General features: G+C 40.1%; 1 protein-coding gene across 4 annotated transcripts in view; it reads right to left on the bottom strand.

The window, feature by feature from the left end:
- The window catches only part of Atg10 (autophagy related 10), a 266,366-nt gene extending 249,490 nt beyond the window's left edge, over positions 1-16,876 (bottom strand). For 2 of the 4 annotated variants that reach the window (XR_007109189.1, XM_047556693.1), the window contains exons 1-2: positions 16,661-16,876; positions 1,711-1,827 (exon numbers count right to left, since the gene is read on the bottom strand). Coding sequence is in view for 3 of the 4 variants with exons in the window: in XM_047556693.1 (XP_047412649.1) it covers positions 1,711-1,818 (108 nt within the window). In the remaining variant the exon portion in view is untranslated. Of the gene's footprint in view, positions 1-1,710; positions 1,828-10,530; positions 10,637-16,660 lie in introns of those variants that run through there. The other 2 variants (XM_047556694.1, XM_047556695.1) reach the window with 2 other exon arrangements.
- Positions 16,877-18,692: the final 1,816 nt, after the last annotated feature.

Genomic DNA, 18,692 nt, shown 5'->3' with positions numbered 1-18,692 from the left:
TGGGGATGTAGCTTAGTGGTAAGGCGCCCCTGAGTTCTACCTCTGGTACCAAAAAAGAATAATAAAAGGTGAAAACTAGGTCACATTATCCTGGACAGGGAGATTCCCTAAGGGTTTAAGGCCTGTCTAATCATTAACAGAGAGTGGGGCTGGAACCTACTATAAGAGACTGACCTCTAAAGGTCCATGAACCAACCACTCTGTCAAAGCTCAGTGCAGGCCTATGACCCAAAAGGATATCATAGCTTTTCTCCCCAGTGATCCTCTGGACCTGATCAACTCCTGCATCTCCTAGGATCAGTTCCGTATCATGGGATCAGTTCAAAACTGTTCTCAAGTTTCTCTGAGCACACAGATAAAGCAGAACCAACCCAAAGAGAACCAGGATTCATCACTTTTCCAGAATCAGATAAACTGTCAAGAAGAGAAAACTTCTCTAAGAAACAGATTTCTGGCATCAGGGCATAGTGGAACATGCCTGTAATCCCAGTGACTCGGAGGCTGAGGCCGGAAAAATCACAAGATCAAGGCCAGCCTCAGCAATTTAGAGAGAATTTATCTCAAAATAAAAAATAAAAAAGAACTGGGATGTGACTCAGTGGTTAAGCACCCCTGGGTTTAATTCCCAGTACCAAAAAAAAAGTAGTTAAAATTTCTGGTATAGCTTAGTGGTAGAATGCTTGCCTAACATGTCTGAGCACTTGGGTTTAATCCTCACCACTGCAGGGGAAGAAAAAAAAATTTACAGAGAATTCGACTCATTGTGTATGTGGAAATAAATGCTTTATAATATATCTAAATAGAATTTTTAAAAATGTTTTGGAATATGTTTACATTATTAAGATATCCCCAATTACTAGAGTCCCTAGTATTTTAGAATTTGTGCCTATTTGACTATGGTTTGGTTTCAGGATTATCCTTTCACTTTCTGCACAATTGTTTTCTATGACAATTTATAATGTAAACAAAAGGTGTGAAGCCCCAGAGAAGCATCAGATAGTTAAGCTAAACATTTTTATCTATTAAATTAAAGCAGGTCACCTGAGGACTTTTCTAGATAATACTTCATTCGTCCAATAATAATGAGTAAATAGAGTTGAAATAATAAAATAGACAGACATCTGTTTCAAATCATCCTTCAATCAAAGCCTTTTATTTAATAACCCAGCTCTTAATTGCTGAGGTTTGTTGTTGTTGTTGTTGTTGTTATTGTTGTTGGTTGTTCTTGTATGTGTGTTACTAAGGATTGAACTCGGGGCACTCTACCACTGAGCAACAAGCCCAGTCAGCTCCTTTTTATTCTTTATTTTGCGACAGTGAGTCACTAAATTGTCCAGGCATGCCATGAACTTTTTTTTTTTTTTTTTGTATTGGGAATTGAACCCACGTGTGTGCTACCATTCAGCTGTATCCCCAGCCCTTTTTATTTTTTTATTTTAAGATAGGGTCTTGCTAAGTCTTAGGGACTTGCAAAATTGCTGAGACTGGCCTCAAACTTGCAATCCTCCTGCTTCAGTCTCCAGAGTAGCTGGGATTATTGGGCATGTGTCATCCTGTCCTGCTGCCTTGAATTTACAATCCTTTTCCTTGAGCCTGGGAGTAGGTGGAATTATAGGCCTGCACCACCAGGCCTGGCCAATTACTAAGGTTTCATACAGCAAAAATAAATAACCCTAAACTGAATAGGAAATAAAAATTTTCTATTTTTACCTTTGATGATTTCCATTCCCAACCATCACCTATCTGTCGTGAATGTTTAATGAATTCTGAACAATGATGCTGGAATGTTTTTTCTCCAAAAAACTCATCTTCTTCCATTTTAAATAACTGCAATAAAAAAACTCAGTATTAACAACAGCTTTAGAACAGATATTGAAAGGAATTCTGCTAATCGTTTACTTCTTTAAACAAAGTTTGAGCTACACAATGGAAAATAACCTCAGGGTCATTCCAAAACATATTGTTCCCATCTTTCACACCCTGTCCTCATTTCCTTTATCAGTCAACATGAAAACTCAAAACCTATATTTGTAACAAATATGTATCTATAGAGGTCTTTTCTTTCTGTTTGCTTTTTGGTTTGTTCGGTTTGGTTTTTAGTGTTTTGCTTTTGTTTTTGTTTTGAGTTCTGGGATTGAGTCCAGGGCCTCATGCATGCTAAAAAATGCACACTACCACTGAACTACCCTCAGCCCATCATCTATGTTTTTAATAATGGCAAGGGTATTGTTGAGTATAGCATAAGTCCTCCTGTTATATTTTATTAGAACCTATACTTAGTATAAAGTTTATTTTGGCCCAATGTGGGAGAACATCCCTATAATCCCAGTCACTGAGGGAACAGAGGTGCTGACATAGAAGAGTCACAAGTTTAAGGCCAGCCTGGGCAACTAAGAGAGACCCTATCTAAAATTTAAAAATAAAAAGGCTGGGGATGTAGCTCAGTGGTTGAGTGCTTCTAGGTTCAATCCCCAATACTGGGGGAAAAAAAACTATTTGGCCCCAGGGTCAATGATCTGTCTATAGTAGCTGATTCCCAAATCAGTGTTCTGATTATTCAGACTTGGTATAACCTATATAAGAATGTGTTCATTCATCCAACAAATATATAGAGAGTATCTATTAATAGTAGGCACTGTGCTTAGATGAAGGTTAAATATTTTTTAAAATGAAAAAATATATATTCTTTGCCTTTGAAGAGCTCATACTCTAACAAAGGGAGATAACTAACAAAAAACAATTACAGTAGAAACTTTGTCTCTCTCTCTCTCTCTCTCTCTCTCTCTCTCTCTCTCTCTCTCTCTCTCTCCCTTGGTATTGGGGATTGAACTCAGGGGCCCTTGACCACTGATCCACATCCCCAGCTCTATTTTGTATTAGAGACAGGGTCTCACTGAGTTACTTAGTGCCTTGCCATTGCTAAGGCTAGCTATGAACTCGCAGTCTTCCTGTCTCAGCCTCCCTGGCCTCTGGGATTACACCACGCCTTGCTTACTTTTCTTTTTGAGACAAGGTCTTGGTATGTTGCTTAGGGCTTCACTAAGTTATTGAGGCTGACTTTGAACTTATACTCCTCCTACCTCAGTCTTCTGAGTTGCTGAGATTATAGGCACGAGTCACCATGCCTAGCTACAACAGAAACTCTCTTAACCAATCTCCATTCAACAACATACTAGATTAATTGTCACAATGTCCAGTCTCTTTCTGTAACACTAACTGATGACTGACGCATGCTGAGCATGAAGCACCGCTGCTCCCATTATGAGAGAGGGACATAATCACTCACAGATGGATGGACTTCAACAATACAGTAGACATACTGCCCCTTGCAAATGGAGAAAAGGTATTTGAGAACGAATATAAAACTCAGAGACATCCTTAAAAGAAGACTGAAAATTAAGGAAGAAGTCACAAGACATTTTGATGCAGGGGCAGATAATGTGCTGTATAGAGTAAGAGTTCAGTGGTGAAAGGGGAGCATCTGAGAAAACAGTGTAGATTTGAAATTGCTGGTATGGAAAATGGAAGGACAACATTTAGTTGCTGAGGCTGGCCTCAAACCTGTGATCCTGTTGCCTGAGCCTCCCAAGTCACTAGGATTATAGGTGTGCCCACTGCATGTAGCCAGAGGTCAGCATTAGGATGAGCAGAAAGAAGTAAAGACCTAACAAGGCCAGAGATCATGTATTTATAGTGCCACACTCTGTGACTTGCTAAGATTGTCTTTAGAGTGTTCCACCTCCCTACCTCCAAGTATGGGAATCAGCAGAGAGGGTACATTAATAATGCAAAGTTGGAGGCTAGGGGTATAACTGTATTCTAAAGCACTTGCCTACTATGTGGGAAGCTCTAGTTTAATCCATAGCACCATTAAAAAAAAAAAGTTTGGTTTTTTGCTGAGTTGATTCAATAGAAGGACAAGAGTGTAAGAGGGGAAAGGAAATGCTTGTGAGAATAGCTCAAAAATCCAGGTTAGGTAGGAAAGAGGTTGAAGGGACTGAGAAAATATAGAGGAATTGAAGAATATGATACCAAAAAGGCCCAGGCAGAGTGGCACACACCAACCTATAATCTCAGTGACTCAGGAGGATCTCAAGTTTGAGGCAAGCCTCAGCAATTTAGCAAGGCCCTCGACAACTTAGTGAGACCCTATCTCGTAATCAAAAAATAAATAATAAAAAGAGCTGGGGATGTAGCTCAATGGTAGAGTACACCTGGGTTCAAAGAAAAGGACAGCAAAAACATTTAAGAGCGCAGTAAAAGGTGAGAAATGAAAAAATGGGAAGACTATATAAATATTAGAATCTGCTGGTCTCAGGTATGGCCATGGGAGTCAGTACATATAGTAGCCTGGAGATGAACATCATGGGAGATCAGGAAGTTTAAAGAAACATGATGTTTGGATCCTTCTCAAGATGACACTAAAGGCTACTACCACTGAACAGAGATAGCAGGTAAGAAGAAAAACTGACTTTGCCATAACTTATAGAACCGAATTACATGAGCCTCAAAAGAGGAGGATCTCTTACATGAGTTGAAAGGAAGCAGTCGCCTAAAATTGGTATCAGGAAAGTGGGGACTATCAGCAATCTCCACACCCAGAGTTATGTGAGATGGAGTAAAAAGTAGCTTCCACTTAAAGGGCTTTGGAGATTTTTTTTTTAAAGCCCACTTTTTTTTAAAGCTGGGGATGAAACTCAGTGGTAGAGCACTTACCTGGCCCTGGATTCAGTCACAAGCACTATGAAAAAAACCACACACACACACACACACACACACACACACACAAATGTAATTTGTAGAAGCCTAACGAAGATATTACTATTATTTGAGATTTATATATGAAAACCAACCCACATTGTATGGACCACCCCTCAAGCTGGAGATACACATGGCACATTATGGTGTAGGAACCATTAGCTAAAGTTTTCTCAACTCTTTTGACCACAGAATTCATCTTCCTAGAAACACTTTTTAACATAAGTCACAGAATATAGTAAAGCGTGTAGCGGGTTGAGTTAAGGTAAGTTTCTTTACGATGGATACGTGCTTCTGAGATCACAGTGGATAGTTTGAGAGGGTGGGAGAGCAGTGGAAGACAGGCTGGGAAGAAAGCACCAATGCAGGAGGGTGGTGCAGAAGACACAACTGCAGGGACTTCCACTGAGGCAATCATCAAAATTCCTGGATGTAAGTGAATTCTCCAGGTTACACACAGAATTCTAGTTTAAAAAATGTTGGAATTCAATACATACACAAGTTGGAAAAGTGACAGAAAAGAAATGCTTAAAAAAAAAAAAAAAAAAAAAAGGAGTTAACCAAGCAAAAAGAGGGAGGTAATGGGAACAGAACGTGTGAAAGACTGCATAAAGAGTAAGTTCGGTAACTGAGGAACTCTTGTTTGAAATCTAGAGGTGGAGAGAGTGTATTGGGAGAACAGGTGCTAATAAAGACGCGGCCCCTAGCCTGAGGGATCAAAGGGGTTTTGAAAGTGGGAATACACTAATTAGATTTGCATTCTGACTTCCAGTGGATTCTGCAGTCTTGCCTGAATGGATGAAATCAGTAAAAGTCTTTTATGGTAATCCAAGAGACACAGTCATGCTAAATAGCATCTAAGATTAGTGGTAGAGCAGAAGAAGAGGGAGGAATTCAGAAGACATTGGTACCAGAAAAAAACTAAATATATTCTCTATCTTCACTTGGTTTTTTGTTTGTTTGTTTTTTGTACTAGGGAATTGAACCCAGAAGCACTACACCACTGTCCACATCCCCAGCCCTTTTTATTTTTTATTTTGAGTCAGCGTCTCACTAAGTGGTTTAGACCCTTGCTTAGTTACTGAAACTGGCCTAGAACTTGTGATTCTCCTGCCTCGGCCTCTGGAATTGCTGGGATTATAGGCATGCATCACCACACCCAGCTTCACTTGTTCTTAATTGACTTAAAAATCACTAATTTGGGGAGATCACACAGTTGGGCAACACATTATTACTCCCCGACTGGTTTTGCTGTAGATCACACCTCTGCCATGTGAGCTATGATGATAACCCTTGACTTGGTTATTTTTTGGGGACCTGAAGTCAGTGCTGAGAACATTGACTCTTCATTTGGACCTATAGATATCTGATGGGTGACTGGAAAGGAATAAAAAGGCTTAGCATACCTGTCTTCATATTGCATCTGTCTCCTTTGTTGCCTTAATCTTTGGGTCAGATTCTACTCAGCTCTGCATGTAGACATGTTAATCATTTGAGAAATGTTTGTCCAAAACAGTAATATAGGGCTACCTTGACCTAGACTTACCTAGTCTCCCTCCCCCCCGCCCACAACTCTTCCTCGAAGGCTAAAGGCACCTACCAGTCACCATAACTGGAAACACCAGACCATAAAAGGAATGACAAAATGTGGCACTCAAGTTCCTGGAACATCGCCATCTCTTCCCAGAAAAGATATGAATATTCCTCCCCTTTATTAGCTTATCCCTCCCCCTCGTTATTCCTATCCTGTATCTGTAGTCTCTCCATCCAATGAAGTTGAAAAGTTGATTTGTGAGCAAAGCTCCTTCTTCTCCATTCTCTAGTCACTGAATAAATCCTTTCTTCCTAACACTCCTCTCTGACATTGGTTTCTCAGTGAGATGAGCCTCTAAACGTGGGTTTGGTAACTTTTTTTTTTTTTTTTTTTTTTTTTTTTCCCTTTTTGGTACGGGGGATTTCACCCTGGGGTCTCTACCACTCAGCTATATCCCCAGTCTTATTTTTTGAGACAAGTTACCAAGGCCAGTCTCAAATTTGCTATCCTCCTGCCTCAGACTCCCAAATTGCTAGGATTACAGATATGTCCCACTGTGCCTGGCATCAGTAACATTTTGATAGTATACTCATTATAGCTGACAGGCCTTGGTATGTGAGGGAGAAGGAAGAGAAAAGATTGAAAAATGGTTCCAAGTTTCCTGCTGTAGGTGGTGGTGTACTGACTTCATCAGAAATCCCTGGAAGAGGAACAGGTTTGGGAGAGGTAGGATTTGCTTAGCCAAAAATGAATTACAGTTTGAAATGTCTGTGGGATGTGCAAGCAAAGGAGTCTAGCAGGCATTTTGAGATGAGTCTTGAACTCAGAAGAAAAGAAAATAGTGATTCTGTAACAGCATCGCATAGACGGTAAAAGAACCCATTCCATCCTCAGAGCTAGGATGCAGAGCTAAATGGGAAGCTGGGTGTGATGGTGCATACCTGTAATCCCAGGAGGCTTAAGCAGGAGAAGAACAAATTCAAAACCAGAATGGGCAACATAGTGAGACCATGTCACCAAAAACCAAAACAGGGCTGGGAATGTAGTTTAGCACCCTTGGGTTCAATCCCCAATACTGGGGGAAAAAAAAAATAGAAGACTGACATGTAAGGTCACAAAGATAGTTTTTCCAACTATATGATGATGATCCCAAGATCTAAGAACAGATACTAAATCAAAGAAAATTTGACTTTTTGTTTTTTGTTGTTTTTTGAGACCAGGGGTTGAACCCAGAGGCACTGAACCACTGAGCCACATCCCCAGTCCTTTTTACTTTTTTGTTTTGAGACAGGATCTCACTGAGTTGCTTAGGGCCTTGGTAAATTCTGAGGCTGGTTACAAACTTTATATCCTCCTACCAAAGCCTCCCAAGTCATTGAGACTACAGGAATGCACCACCAAGCAAGCTCTTAATAACAAAAGAGAACAAGTAAACACTTCATTCCTTAAACCCTCCAGTTACTTGAGATTTACTGAAATATTGAAAATGTTAGTTGAAACAAAATTTCACTCAATAGCCACAGTTTATCTAACTAACAGCTCTGTGCTACAAGCAAGATGACTGAATATCAAAACACTAATTAATATTTGGTTGAAGACTTTTTAGATCATCTAAAGACCAGGCTTTGCTGAAGGATGTTACAATAATACAAACACAGCTTGATTACAAAATCAGAAACTATAATATATATTAAAAAGATACATATCTCAACTTGAATCATCATAATGTACGATAATGAAATACCATTGAATAATTCTTTGCTTAAGTAAGAATACTCAAGTCATTAAAGATGAAAATATAATTCAATCAACATTTTCATGCATACTTTTCAAGTTTTTATTCTCTGATCCTCTACCAAACTCACAGACTAGTTAAGGCAGAAATTATAATCTTAGAGCTTCCTATCATAGGTAGTTGAAAATTGGGTAAAAAAATAGTAATAACTACAACTGCAGTTTATTAAACAACGATAATCATTATTTGCTAAATGAAAAACCTGAGACATAAATTCAGAATAGAGGTAACAGCAGAACACATGAACTGTTGATAAAAAGACAAATTTCAATACTGATCTCATCTTCGACAATAAACCTCTCATTTCTAATTTTAAGTAAGAGTTGGAAATGATTCAGAGCTCCTTCTGTCATAAAGTATAAATTGTTATTACATCTATTTTGCTTGAGTCTTACTCTAAATGAAAAGGTTTGGTTTTGGAGGGCGTGTTTTGTTTTGTTTTGTTTTGTTTCAAAACATATTTTCAACTACTTCAGAAGAGTCTAAAGATTAGAAAAAAATAACTTTTCCCTACCAAGTGAGAGTAGTCTTTCCAAACTGTAGGTTAACCCTTAGACAAAACTTATTCTGCTGCTATCCAAAAATGTCTTTTCAGAAAAGAAGCCCTGGTGAATAACACTGTGTATAATTATAGTCCAAATGATCCTTTCAGTTAAAAACCTTTTTTCAGTACCACACTCTCCATATTTTGTGTAGTTTTTTTTTTTTTTTTTTTTTTTTTTTTTTTTTGGTACTGGAGATTGAACCCCATGGGACACTTAACCACTGAGACACATCCCCAACATACCCAGCTCCTTTTTATTTTTTATTTTGAGACAGGGTCCTGCTAAGTTGCTTAGGGCCTTGCTAAGTTGCTGAGGTTGGTCTTAAATTGGGATCTTCCTGCCTCAGCCATCTGAGTCTCTGGGATTACAGGCCTGTGCCCCCATGCCTGATTTACATGTGATTTTTAATCTAATGTGGAGGGGGGGGTGTTTGTTTTGCTTTTGCAGCACTGGGGATTAAAACCAGGGCCACTTTACACTGAGTTCTTTATTATACTTTTCTTTTAATTTTAAGACAGATTCTCACTTAGTTGCTGTTAATCTAGAACTTGCAATCCTTCTGCCTTAGCCTCCAGAGTTTGTTGGAAATTACAGGCATGAACCACCACAGTGGCTAATTTTTTGGCCCTTTGTGGTGTTGTTGTTGTTGTTGATTTGGTCAAAGACGTTTCTCTTTTCTCTTTTTTTTTTTTTTTTTTTTTTTTGGTGGCACTGGGCATTAAACCCTGAGCCTCACACATGTTAAGTAAGCACTCTACCACTGAGTCATACTCGCAGCCCAAGACATTTATTTTGATAAATCTATAAATTAGTGTGTATCAGAATCAAAACTGAGATGAAATCACTGTAAGAAATATAACTAAATTTCTCAGAATGTAAGATCATTTACAAAACTATGAATATCACAGAACAAGCTATGTTCTGTGTATACATGTAAACACTAAAGATCACTTCTAACTGATAAAGGTAGGCAACTTCCTCTGTACTTGTCCTTCCACTTTACTATAAATATAGGCATGTTTTATTTCCATCAATTCATTACCTTTAAGACAATTTGGCTTGAATTCATTTAGAGTGGTTAATCACTTACCTAGTAAGTTCCTTGGGCACAGGTCTTCCAGTTTTAGAGAGTAAGGAGGCATCCAGGATGTGACTTAAATGTGGACTCATAGGCCCTGGCCAGAAAGATTACCTGACTCTGCAGGCCCCAAAATATGCATTTTTAGCTAGTATCAGACAGAAATCTGAGAGAGAATCATGCTAGAAAACTGAGACCAAGCCAGGTGTGGTGGCCCACACCTATAATCCCAGCAACTCTGGAGGCTGAGGCAGGAGAATCACAAGTTCACGGTCAGCTTCAGCAATTTAGCAAGGCCCTAAGCAACTAAATGAGACCCTGTCTTAAAACTTTAAAAAATAAAATGAAAAACATGGGATTTAGCTTGGTAGTAAAGTGCTTCTGGGTTCAATCCAAAAAAAGACCAAATCAATGAATCATTTTGAGAGTTGATGAAAGACCTGGATTTTAAGGTATTTGGCAGCCTGGGTGAGGCACAGAAGGCATAGCCCTGGGCAATCCAGAGCTCAGAGAAGCCTCCAAAGACAGACATTACAGTGCTTGTTTTTGTTTTTCTGTTTTTTGGTTCTGAGGATAAAACTCAGGGGGGCTTTACCACTGAACTACATCCCCAGTCCTTTTTATTTTGAAAGAGGGCCTCACTAAATTACTGAGGCTGGCCTCAAACTTTCAATCCTTCTGCCTCAGCCTCCAAATCAGAGATTACAGGCATGCACCACCACACCCAGTTCATTCAGTCTTGATAGCAGGGATCAGTTCTACCTCTTTCCTTTTCCATCACACATCCCAAATCAAAGCTAAATATGAGACAATATTGTACCTGGACTAGAAGTGAAGGATCTCTATTGGTAGCTGATGTTTGCTCTGACTTCTATAGCAGGACATCCCATTAGGAAGAAGGTAAGAAGTAATTTCACTCTCCCATTCTGTATTTCTCATGAAAATTGAAGGGAGATCAGTTGAGAAGAAGAAAGGGACCAGGGGGAGGGGCGGGGGGAGGGAAATACTGGGCGAATGATATTGGTCAAAGTATATTGTTATATTATGTGCATGTATGAATATGTATCAACGAATCCCACTATTATGTATAATTATAATGCACCAATTTTTAAAATGTAGAAAAAAATAAATAAAAGGGCTGGGGACATAGCTCTATGGTAGAGCACCTAATAAAGCAAGTGATAGGTAGCTATGGGAACAGGATTAATTTTTAAAGAGTATAGTCTCACTGCCAACATCTCCTTAAAACCCACAAAACTATAAACATTCAAATCACAGAATAGTCCCCACATTATAGTCATAGGAGGAAAGGTTAAAACAAGTGGAAAAGGCTGAGCACAGTAGCAACATACATGCCCACAATCATAGCAACTAGGGAAGTGAGGCAGGACAACCACGGATCACAAGTTTGAGGCCAGCCTTAGTAACCACATGAGACCCTCAGTAACATAGGGAGACCATGTCTCAAAATTTAAAAAAAAGAGGCCAGATGCTGCAGCACATGCCAGTAACCCAGTGACGTGAGAGGCTGAGGCAGGAGGACTGCAAGTTCAAAACCAGTGATTTAGCAAAGCTCTAAGCAACTTAATAAGACCCTGCTGCAAAATATTTTTAAAAGGGCTGGGGATGTGACTCAGTGGTTAAGAGCCCCTGGGTGCAATTCCTGGGACCAAACAAATAAATAATCAATTGGAAAGGAAAGTTTCTTCTGAGTACAGAGAAAAATTCCATTCTTCATAAATTTGGTTGAAGGCATCCTCTTGCTCTCCAACCTAACATCTAGAGGAAGAATCTAAGTGTAGTGAGGGAGTTGAAGAAGCACTTGCTCATTCTAACCAATCAACCCCATCTCCAGACAAGTCCCTTATCAAGGTGAGTAAGCCAAAATTATCAATATCAACATGGGATCAAAAGGAAGCCCTTGTATATGAAAAAAGGGGCACTTCCATAAAGTATAAGAGGGAAAATTTGCTTCAGTAATAGGCTTAAATTCAGTATTAGGAAATTTTAGGAATTATCTATAAAAAGAACCTGGCCCCGTGGCACATGTATAATCCCAGCTACTCAAGAGGGTAGGCATAAGGATAGAAAGTTCAAGGCCAGCTGGGGCAATTTAGGGAGACCCAGTCTCTAACTAAAATTAAAAGGACCAGGGATATAGCTCAATGGTTAGAGCACCCATGGGTTCAATTCCCAGTACTGGGGGAAAAAAAAGAAAAGGAATTATCTAAAATATAAAACAAGGAAAGAGACTAGGAAGCTGCGGATGTAGCTTTGTGGTAGAGTGCCTCTGGGTTAAATCCCCAAAACCACAGAAAAAAAGAAAGGAGGGAGGGAAGGAAAGAGAGAAAGAGGGGTCACAGTTTACTACTGCCATTTAGTGTTCAGGGAGTTGGTATAATAAGCATCCTACAAAATGCAGGGCAATCCCACACAATGAAGAACTGTTCATAAAACTGCTACTACAGCCTATAATCCCAGCAATTTGGGAGGCTGAGGCAGAAGGATTGTAAATTCAAGGTCAGTCTCAGCAACTTAGTGATAAACTCAATAACTTAGTCAGACCCTGTCTCAAAATTTTAAAAAAGTAAAAATGAACTGGGGATACAGCTTAGTGGTAAAGTGCCTCTGGGTTCAATTCCCAGTCCAAACAAACCAAAACACACACACACACACACACTTAGCCTCCTTTGAGAAACACTGGAAAGTTGGTTATGGTTCCAAGTCTGGAGAACTTAATTCTAGGGCTTCTCAGAGTATCCTTTCAAAAAAAAAATTTTTTTAATCACAAACTGCATTTCACTCAGCTTCCAAGTAAATGAAGATAAACTAAGGCACACTAAATTTTTAAAGAATTTATTTGCATAGACAGCAATTCGTGAATCAGGCAGCTCCAGAATGCAAGTAGCTAGGGGTTTCATCAAAAACAGGGAAAGGTTTTTATGAAGTGAATACAGACCAAGGAAAAGGAAATATCTGACTGGCTAAAATGGAGCAGTAGCCTTACTTATATTATTCCAGTGGAAAGCCCTTAGAGGTTAGTTGGTGGTTCATCTTAAGTTTCATTTTGCTGGAATATGACAGTTTACAGAGTTCACTGAGGTTTGTATAAGAGGAAATCTGTGGGGCTAGAGCCTCCTCAGGCAATGGCTTCACGATGATTTTAACACAGGAAATGGTTTTTAAAAAGCAAGTGGTGTTTCCTTTTTAAATTTCACCACCATGAAATTCCTAACAGTCTGTGGCCTACCTTTAACAATTGTACCCAAAAAAATCCTGTAACTTTTCACAAAAAAATTTCAAAGTAATTCATTCTAATCTCACCTTTCTATTCAGGATTCATATTTTCATGACCCTGTTATCTTTCTTTTCTCCCCATGGTACTGGGAATTGAACCCTGGGGTGCTCTACCATTAAGGTATATCTCCAGTACCACTTTTCAAAAAGTGTTTTATTTTGAGACAAAGTTTCCCTAAATTGCCAAGATTCACCATGAACTTGTGATCCTCCTGCCTCAGTCTCCAGAGTAGCTGGGATTACATGCAAGCACCATGGCACCCAGTTTATTTTGCATGTTATTACATGTTTATAAGCTACATCAAATACAAAATAGGATATAAATTTAAAACTATAAGCAACAGAAAAAATGGTTAAATGGTTAATAGAAAAGTCACACAGTCAGATAGGAAGAATGAATATATACATATATATGGTAGTAAGACAGGAAGACCTTAAGAGTTTTAAGAGACTTTAAAAAAGAAATACAGCCAATCTGCTTGGGAGGTTGAGGTAAGAGGATTTCAAGTTCAAGGTTAGCATGCACAACTTAGTGAGACCCTGTCTCAAAAAATAAAACAAGTCGAGGATGTAGCTTACTGGTAAAGAGTTCCAGGATTCAAACTCCAGTACTGCAAAAAATAGTACATGCTTTTTGCATTCAACAGATTGTAATCAAATTTTTAAGAAAAGATTCAAACTGAAAAGAACATTAGAGAGTAAGACAGTAAAAATTGGTGACAAATTTAGATAATCATCGTTTAAAGAATTAGTATGAATTAAAACAATAATTTTAAAAAGTATCTATTAAGCTTTTACTATGTATCAAGAACTGTGGTAATTCAAATCCTCACAGTACTTAGGTAAATTGTCATGATTTGCTCTATTTGCTGGGGGCGGGGGGTATTCAGAAATTGAATCCAGGGGCACTCAACCACTGAGCCACATCCCCAGTCCTCTTTTATTTTTTGAGACAGGGTTTCACTAAACTGCTGAGGCTGGCCTCAAACTTTCAATCCTCCTGCCTCTTTAGTCACAAGTTTTGCAGACATGTGCCACTGCACTTGGCCTAATATTTTAGCTTTCTTATTTGTCAAACCCAGGGCCTTTTGTATGTCTGGGAAGAACTTTAACAGTAAGCCACACTCCCAGTCCCAAGATAATAGCTATTAAGGGTGGCCAAGAGTAGTATGTATCCAGAGTCAATGCCCTAGAGGAGTTAAGAGTTCAACTAATCCCTGATTTATAAGAGGCAATCAAAGGAAAGCAATAAGGTAGAAATAGGGGTGGGGGTGGCAGTGAGCATAGGAACAGGTTGAAATGACATTAAATAAGCAAGTAAAGAGCCTAACTAGAGAGAAGATTGAGGATTACAGGAAAATCTGGGAGGCAGGGAGCAAGCAGTTTATAAATGGCCTTAAAACTTTAAATGGAGATTCCATTTAAAACAGTGGACAATAAGAAACCACTGTAGGTTATTGAGCTCAGAAGGGATATTAAAAAGGTTTTCTTGAAAAGATATTACATGACAGTAATATAAAATAATCCTAACTTCAAAGCTAAACTCCTATTAGTAATTACTCTTCTTGGATCCTATAAACTAATGCATTCAGATGCTTCAAGGCCTGGGATGGCAGGAACATTAGAGAAGCCTCTGCTGCTGCCTAGTTTCTAGCAATCTCTCTGTAAGCCAGATACCTTCAGGTAGTTTATTTTCCATTCCCCTATTTTCCAATTGTTTTATACCCAGCCTGCTTGACCCCTAAATACATTTGTTTTTAACAGATAATCTCTATAGCTCTTTTTTTTATATAGTTCCTGGTTATATTTATGATTCAAATACAACCTCTAAGGTCCTAAACATATCTGTAGGTTTCAAAGATATAGATAATAAAAGCAAACCTAGTCTAAAGCAATCTACTTATATAAGATTCATTCTACTTGTTTTTCCTAAGAGGATGCTTTCCCAGAAACTTACTAAGCATTAGGAACTGCTATCATGATAAAATTTCACAAAACATTATGCCTAGTCAAGTGAGGTGGTGCATGCCTACAATTCTAGCAACCCAGGAGACTGAGGCAGGAAGCTCTCAAGCTGCACAGCCTGGGCAGCTTAGTGAGACCCTAAAAAATAAAATATACACAGGCTGGGAGTGTAGCTCATTGGTAGAGCACCCCTGGGTTAAATCCCCAATACCCACCCCCACAAATATATGTATATGTGTGTGTGTGTGTGTGTGTGTGTGTGTGTGTATGCCTAATTCAATTGCCCCATCATGCAGCAAGATCTGTTAATATTATGGTAAATAAAACAGGAGATGGTAGTTGGAAAGCAGGGAACAGGGAAATAATCTTGTAACATTTCCATTATCCAAATGAATCCAGTTTAGAACTATTTCTACTAGTTTCCTTAATTAAAATACAAATTAACAATTTTAAACTGTGTACTTTGCAGACTTTAAATTTCTCAGTACTCAAGTTCCATGTTTTGGTTAAGGTTTTCATTTTGTAATGTTCCTCTTGTCAATGTTTGATTCTTTGGAAGCAAGGAGGGAATGATTCTTCTACCTAGAACCCCATGAAAAACTTGAGTAGTGCATGGGCCTATGTTCTCCAACCCTGAAAAGCATAAATTTAAACTTTGCCACTAAAGATTGGAGGCTGTTATCAAATTATAAGTTACAAACATGACTCAAACCAAATGCACCTTTAGCAAAGATATGCTGAACTGATAATGAAGGAGCATGCTAAATGGTAAACTGAAGAAAATGATGGACCAGTTACTAAGGATCGCTTGAGTCCAGGAATTGGAGACCCAGAGGGGAACATAGTAAGACCAAGGCTCAAATAAAAAGCTTAAGATTGCTATCCTAAAAAACCACACCCTTCAGGAGTTATTTTCTCCCAATCAGAAATAATTTGTATCTCAATTAGTTGAAAATACGTAATTGGAGATGTTTAAACCCCTAAACCCTAACCAATACTATGTTAAAGTACAGTCCTCTGGGTTCTTTTTTTATATAACTGAACCATCTTCGGGTGGGCCTGATGGACAAGCCTCCCTTTTGATATTGAAAGGACATGTAGCCATCCTTGGGCTGTATTTCCCATGTTTAAATATACATATATTTTAAACCACAACTAGAAATGTTTCTACAAATCAGGTAAGTATTCCTCATCACCTTCCTCCACCTTGTGATTTTATAAGTTCTAGGGAGGGTGCTGGCTACAAATAGCAGGTTATTCCTCCAGCACTTAATCTGAAACCCCTTCAAGTGGGACTCGCCAGTAATTTAATATCCTTTGTTTCAATGCTACACACACAAAGGCTTGCTATTTGTGAGATTTTTAAGAATGTAACTACCCATGTTAAGGGTGAGCACACAGAGTGGGGCCCCTGAAGTGCTGAAGACACCGGCTGCGCGGCGGGGGCAGAGAGGCGCTGGGTCGCGGGCGCTTCCCGGGAGCCTGAGCAGCGGCTCCAGGGTTACAACCGCGCGGGCCCCTAGTTCTGGGGCGCGAGTCCCGCTTCCCAGGCCTTTTGTTCCGGGCTGGGCTGCTTCCCGCCCACCCGCTCCCGCCCTTCCTCCCGGTCCTAGGAGTGGGGTGAGGACGGTGCGGGAAGCAGAGCCGGGAGGGAGTAGGACGGCTGCATTGGCTGTGGGAATACTCACCCCGCTCCGCTCGGCCCCTGACCCCGCAGCCCAGCCTGGCGGGGCGGGGCGACGGGGCTGGGGGAGGGGAGGCGGGGATCTGCACCTAGCGCCCGTGAGGCTATCGCCGCGCCTGCGGCCCCAGGAAGCAGGGAAGTAGCCCGCGGGGGCCTTGAGGGCGGCGGCGGTGGTGGAGCGAAACCAGCACGCCGCGAGGGAGACCAGCCAAAAGGGTGCGTCCCCTCCCTCAGCGGCCACCAACACAACAACGGAGTCTGAGCATGCGCAGTGGGCTTTGCCGCCACCGGGGGAGCGCTCCGCGCAGGCCTGTGACGTCGTCTACGGCGCGGTCAGGGCCGGCCGGGGCTTGGACGCGGTGTGGTGGGGTGAGACCCCTCTGCTGCCTGCGTGTGGGAGCCCAGGCCCCGCCCCGCGCTCGGTCTGCCTTCCCTCTCCCTCCCCAGTCCGGATGGCCAAAATTTGTGCTCTCCGCGGAGGACAAAGGTGGCTTATTGCGGAGTAGAAAGCAGAGGGCAAGGGGAAACTTGGCGGAAGGGGCACCAGCGGTTTCAATGGTCCCTGCACACTGTCCTCCAACAAATTTTCTAATATCGGAAATATAAAAGAGTGACCAATGAGGAGCAAGAATAGAGCAACAGCAAGAATGTAGTGTCACTACCTTCCTCCTAAGAGGTTAGAAAACCACACTTAAACGCAGACGTGTCCACCAATTGAAAACTTAAGAATGAGGGAGAAGTTAGGAATTCGAGTATCAAAAGTATTACTATCTGTGGCACAAATCTCAGGAAAAAAAAAATTGTGTGTGTGTGTGTGTGTGTATATACCATACATGTGTGTATGTATACACACACACACACACACACATACTGAGCTGTGTGTGTGTGTGTGTGTGTGTGTGTGTGTGTGTTTGTGTAAGTTGGAGGAAAATAGGAATGGGAAAAGACTAGAAAATGAGAGTTACGGGGAGATGGAACTGAAATAATAAACATCTGAGGGGTAAACGCATCTGCTCCTGTAAACAATAGAATTGTATTTGTTGTAAAAGAAAGGAGTAAACGCAGGTAAATTGATGAAAAAAATCTACCTTCAAACTTTCAGGGGATGGAGCCGGAGAGGTGGGGCATGCCTGTAAACCCTGCTACAGGGGAGGCTTAGGAGGATGGCTAGTTCAAAGCCAGCTTGGGCAACTTAGACTGTGTCTCAAAATAAAAAAGTTCTGGGGTTGCAGCTCAGTGGTAGAGCCTCCTGGCTTCAACCTCCAGCACCCAGGAGAGGGGAGGGGGGTAATTTCAGGGCATGGTTTTGATCCTGTAAACAGTCATATAAGAGATCACCATTGGAGTAAACTAGGTCATGACCCAGGACTGTAAGTCCATAACCACTTCAAAATTTAAAAGTTTGTTTGTTTTGATTTTTTTAAACATTTTTTTTAGTTGTAGATGAGCACAATACCTTATTTATTCATTCATTTATTTATTTATTTATTTATTTATTTATTTATTTATTTTTACATAGTGCTGAGGATGGAACCCAGTCCCTCACACATGGTAGGTGAGTGCTCTACCACTGAGCCACAATCCCAGCCCAGTTTATTTTTTAAAGGAACAATACTGGTCAGTGGTAACCAGGAGTAAGGAATTGGGAAGGAATTAACTAAAAAGTGACTTAAGGGATTTGAAGGGATTATGGAACTGCTCTATATCTTGATTGTACTGATGATTAAATCACTTTTGTTTGTCAAATCCCATAAAAAGTATAATTTGTGCATGTAACATTTTTAAATTAATTTTTTAAAAATATTGCTAGTAAAAATAAACTTCAACATTTTAGCAACTACAAATTGGTAAGTGCAAGTTTAAATTATACATTTGATCTTTTTAAGTACAAGACAGTGAATTTTTTATTTGTTTTGGGAATTGAACCCAGGGGTGTATTTTTATTTTGAGGCAGTCTCACTAAATTGCCCATGCTGGTCTTGAACTTGCCATCCCCCTCACTCTGCCTCCAGAGTTGCTGGTATTACAGGCTTGCC

Source organism: Sciurus carolinensis, chromosome 6, assembly GCF_902686445.1.
Source record: "Sciurus carolinensis chromosome 6, mSciCar1.2, whole genome shotgun sequence".
In the NCBI taxonomy this organism is placed as follows: Eukaryota; Metazoa; Chordata; class Mammalia; order Rodentia; family Sciuridae; genus Sciurus; species Sciurus carolinensis.
The sequence above is the reverse complement of the archived record's forward strand: the minus strand, read 5'-3'. Positions and strand labels throughout refer to the sequence as shown.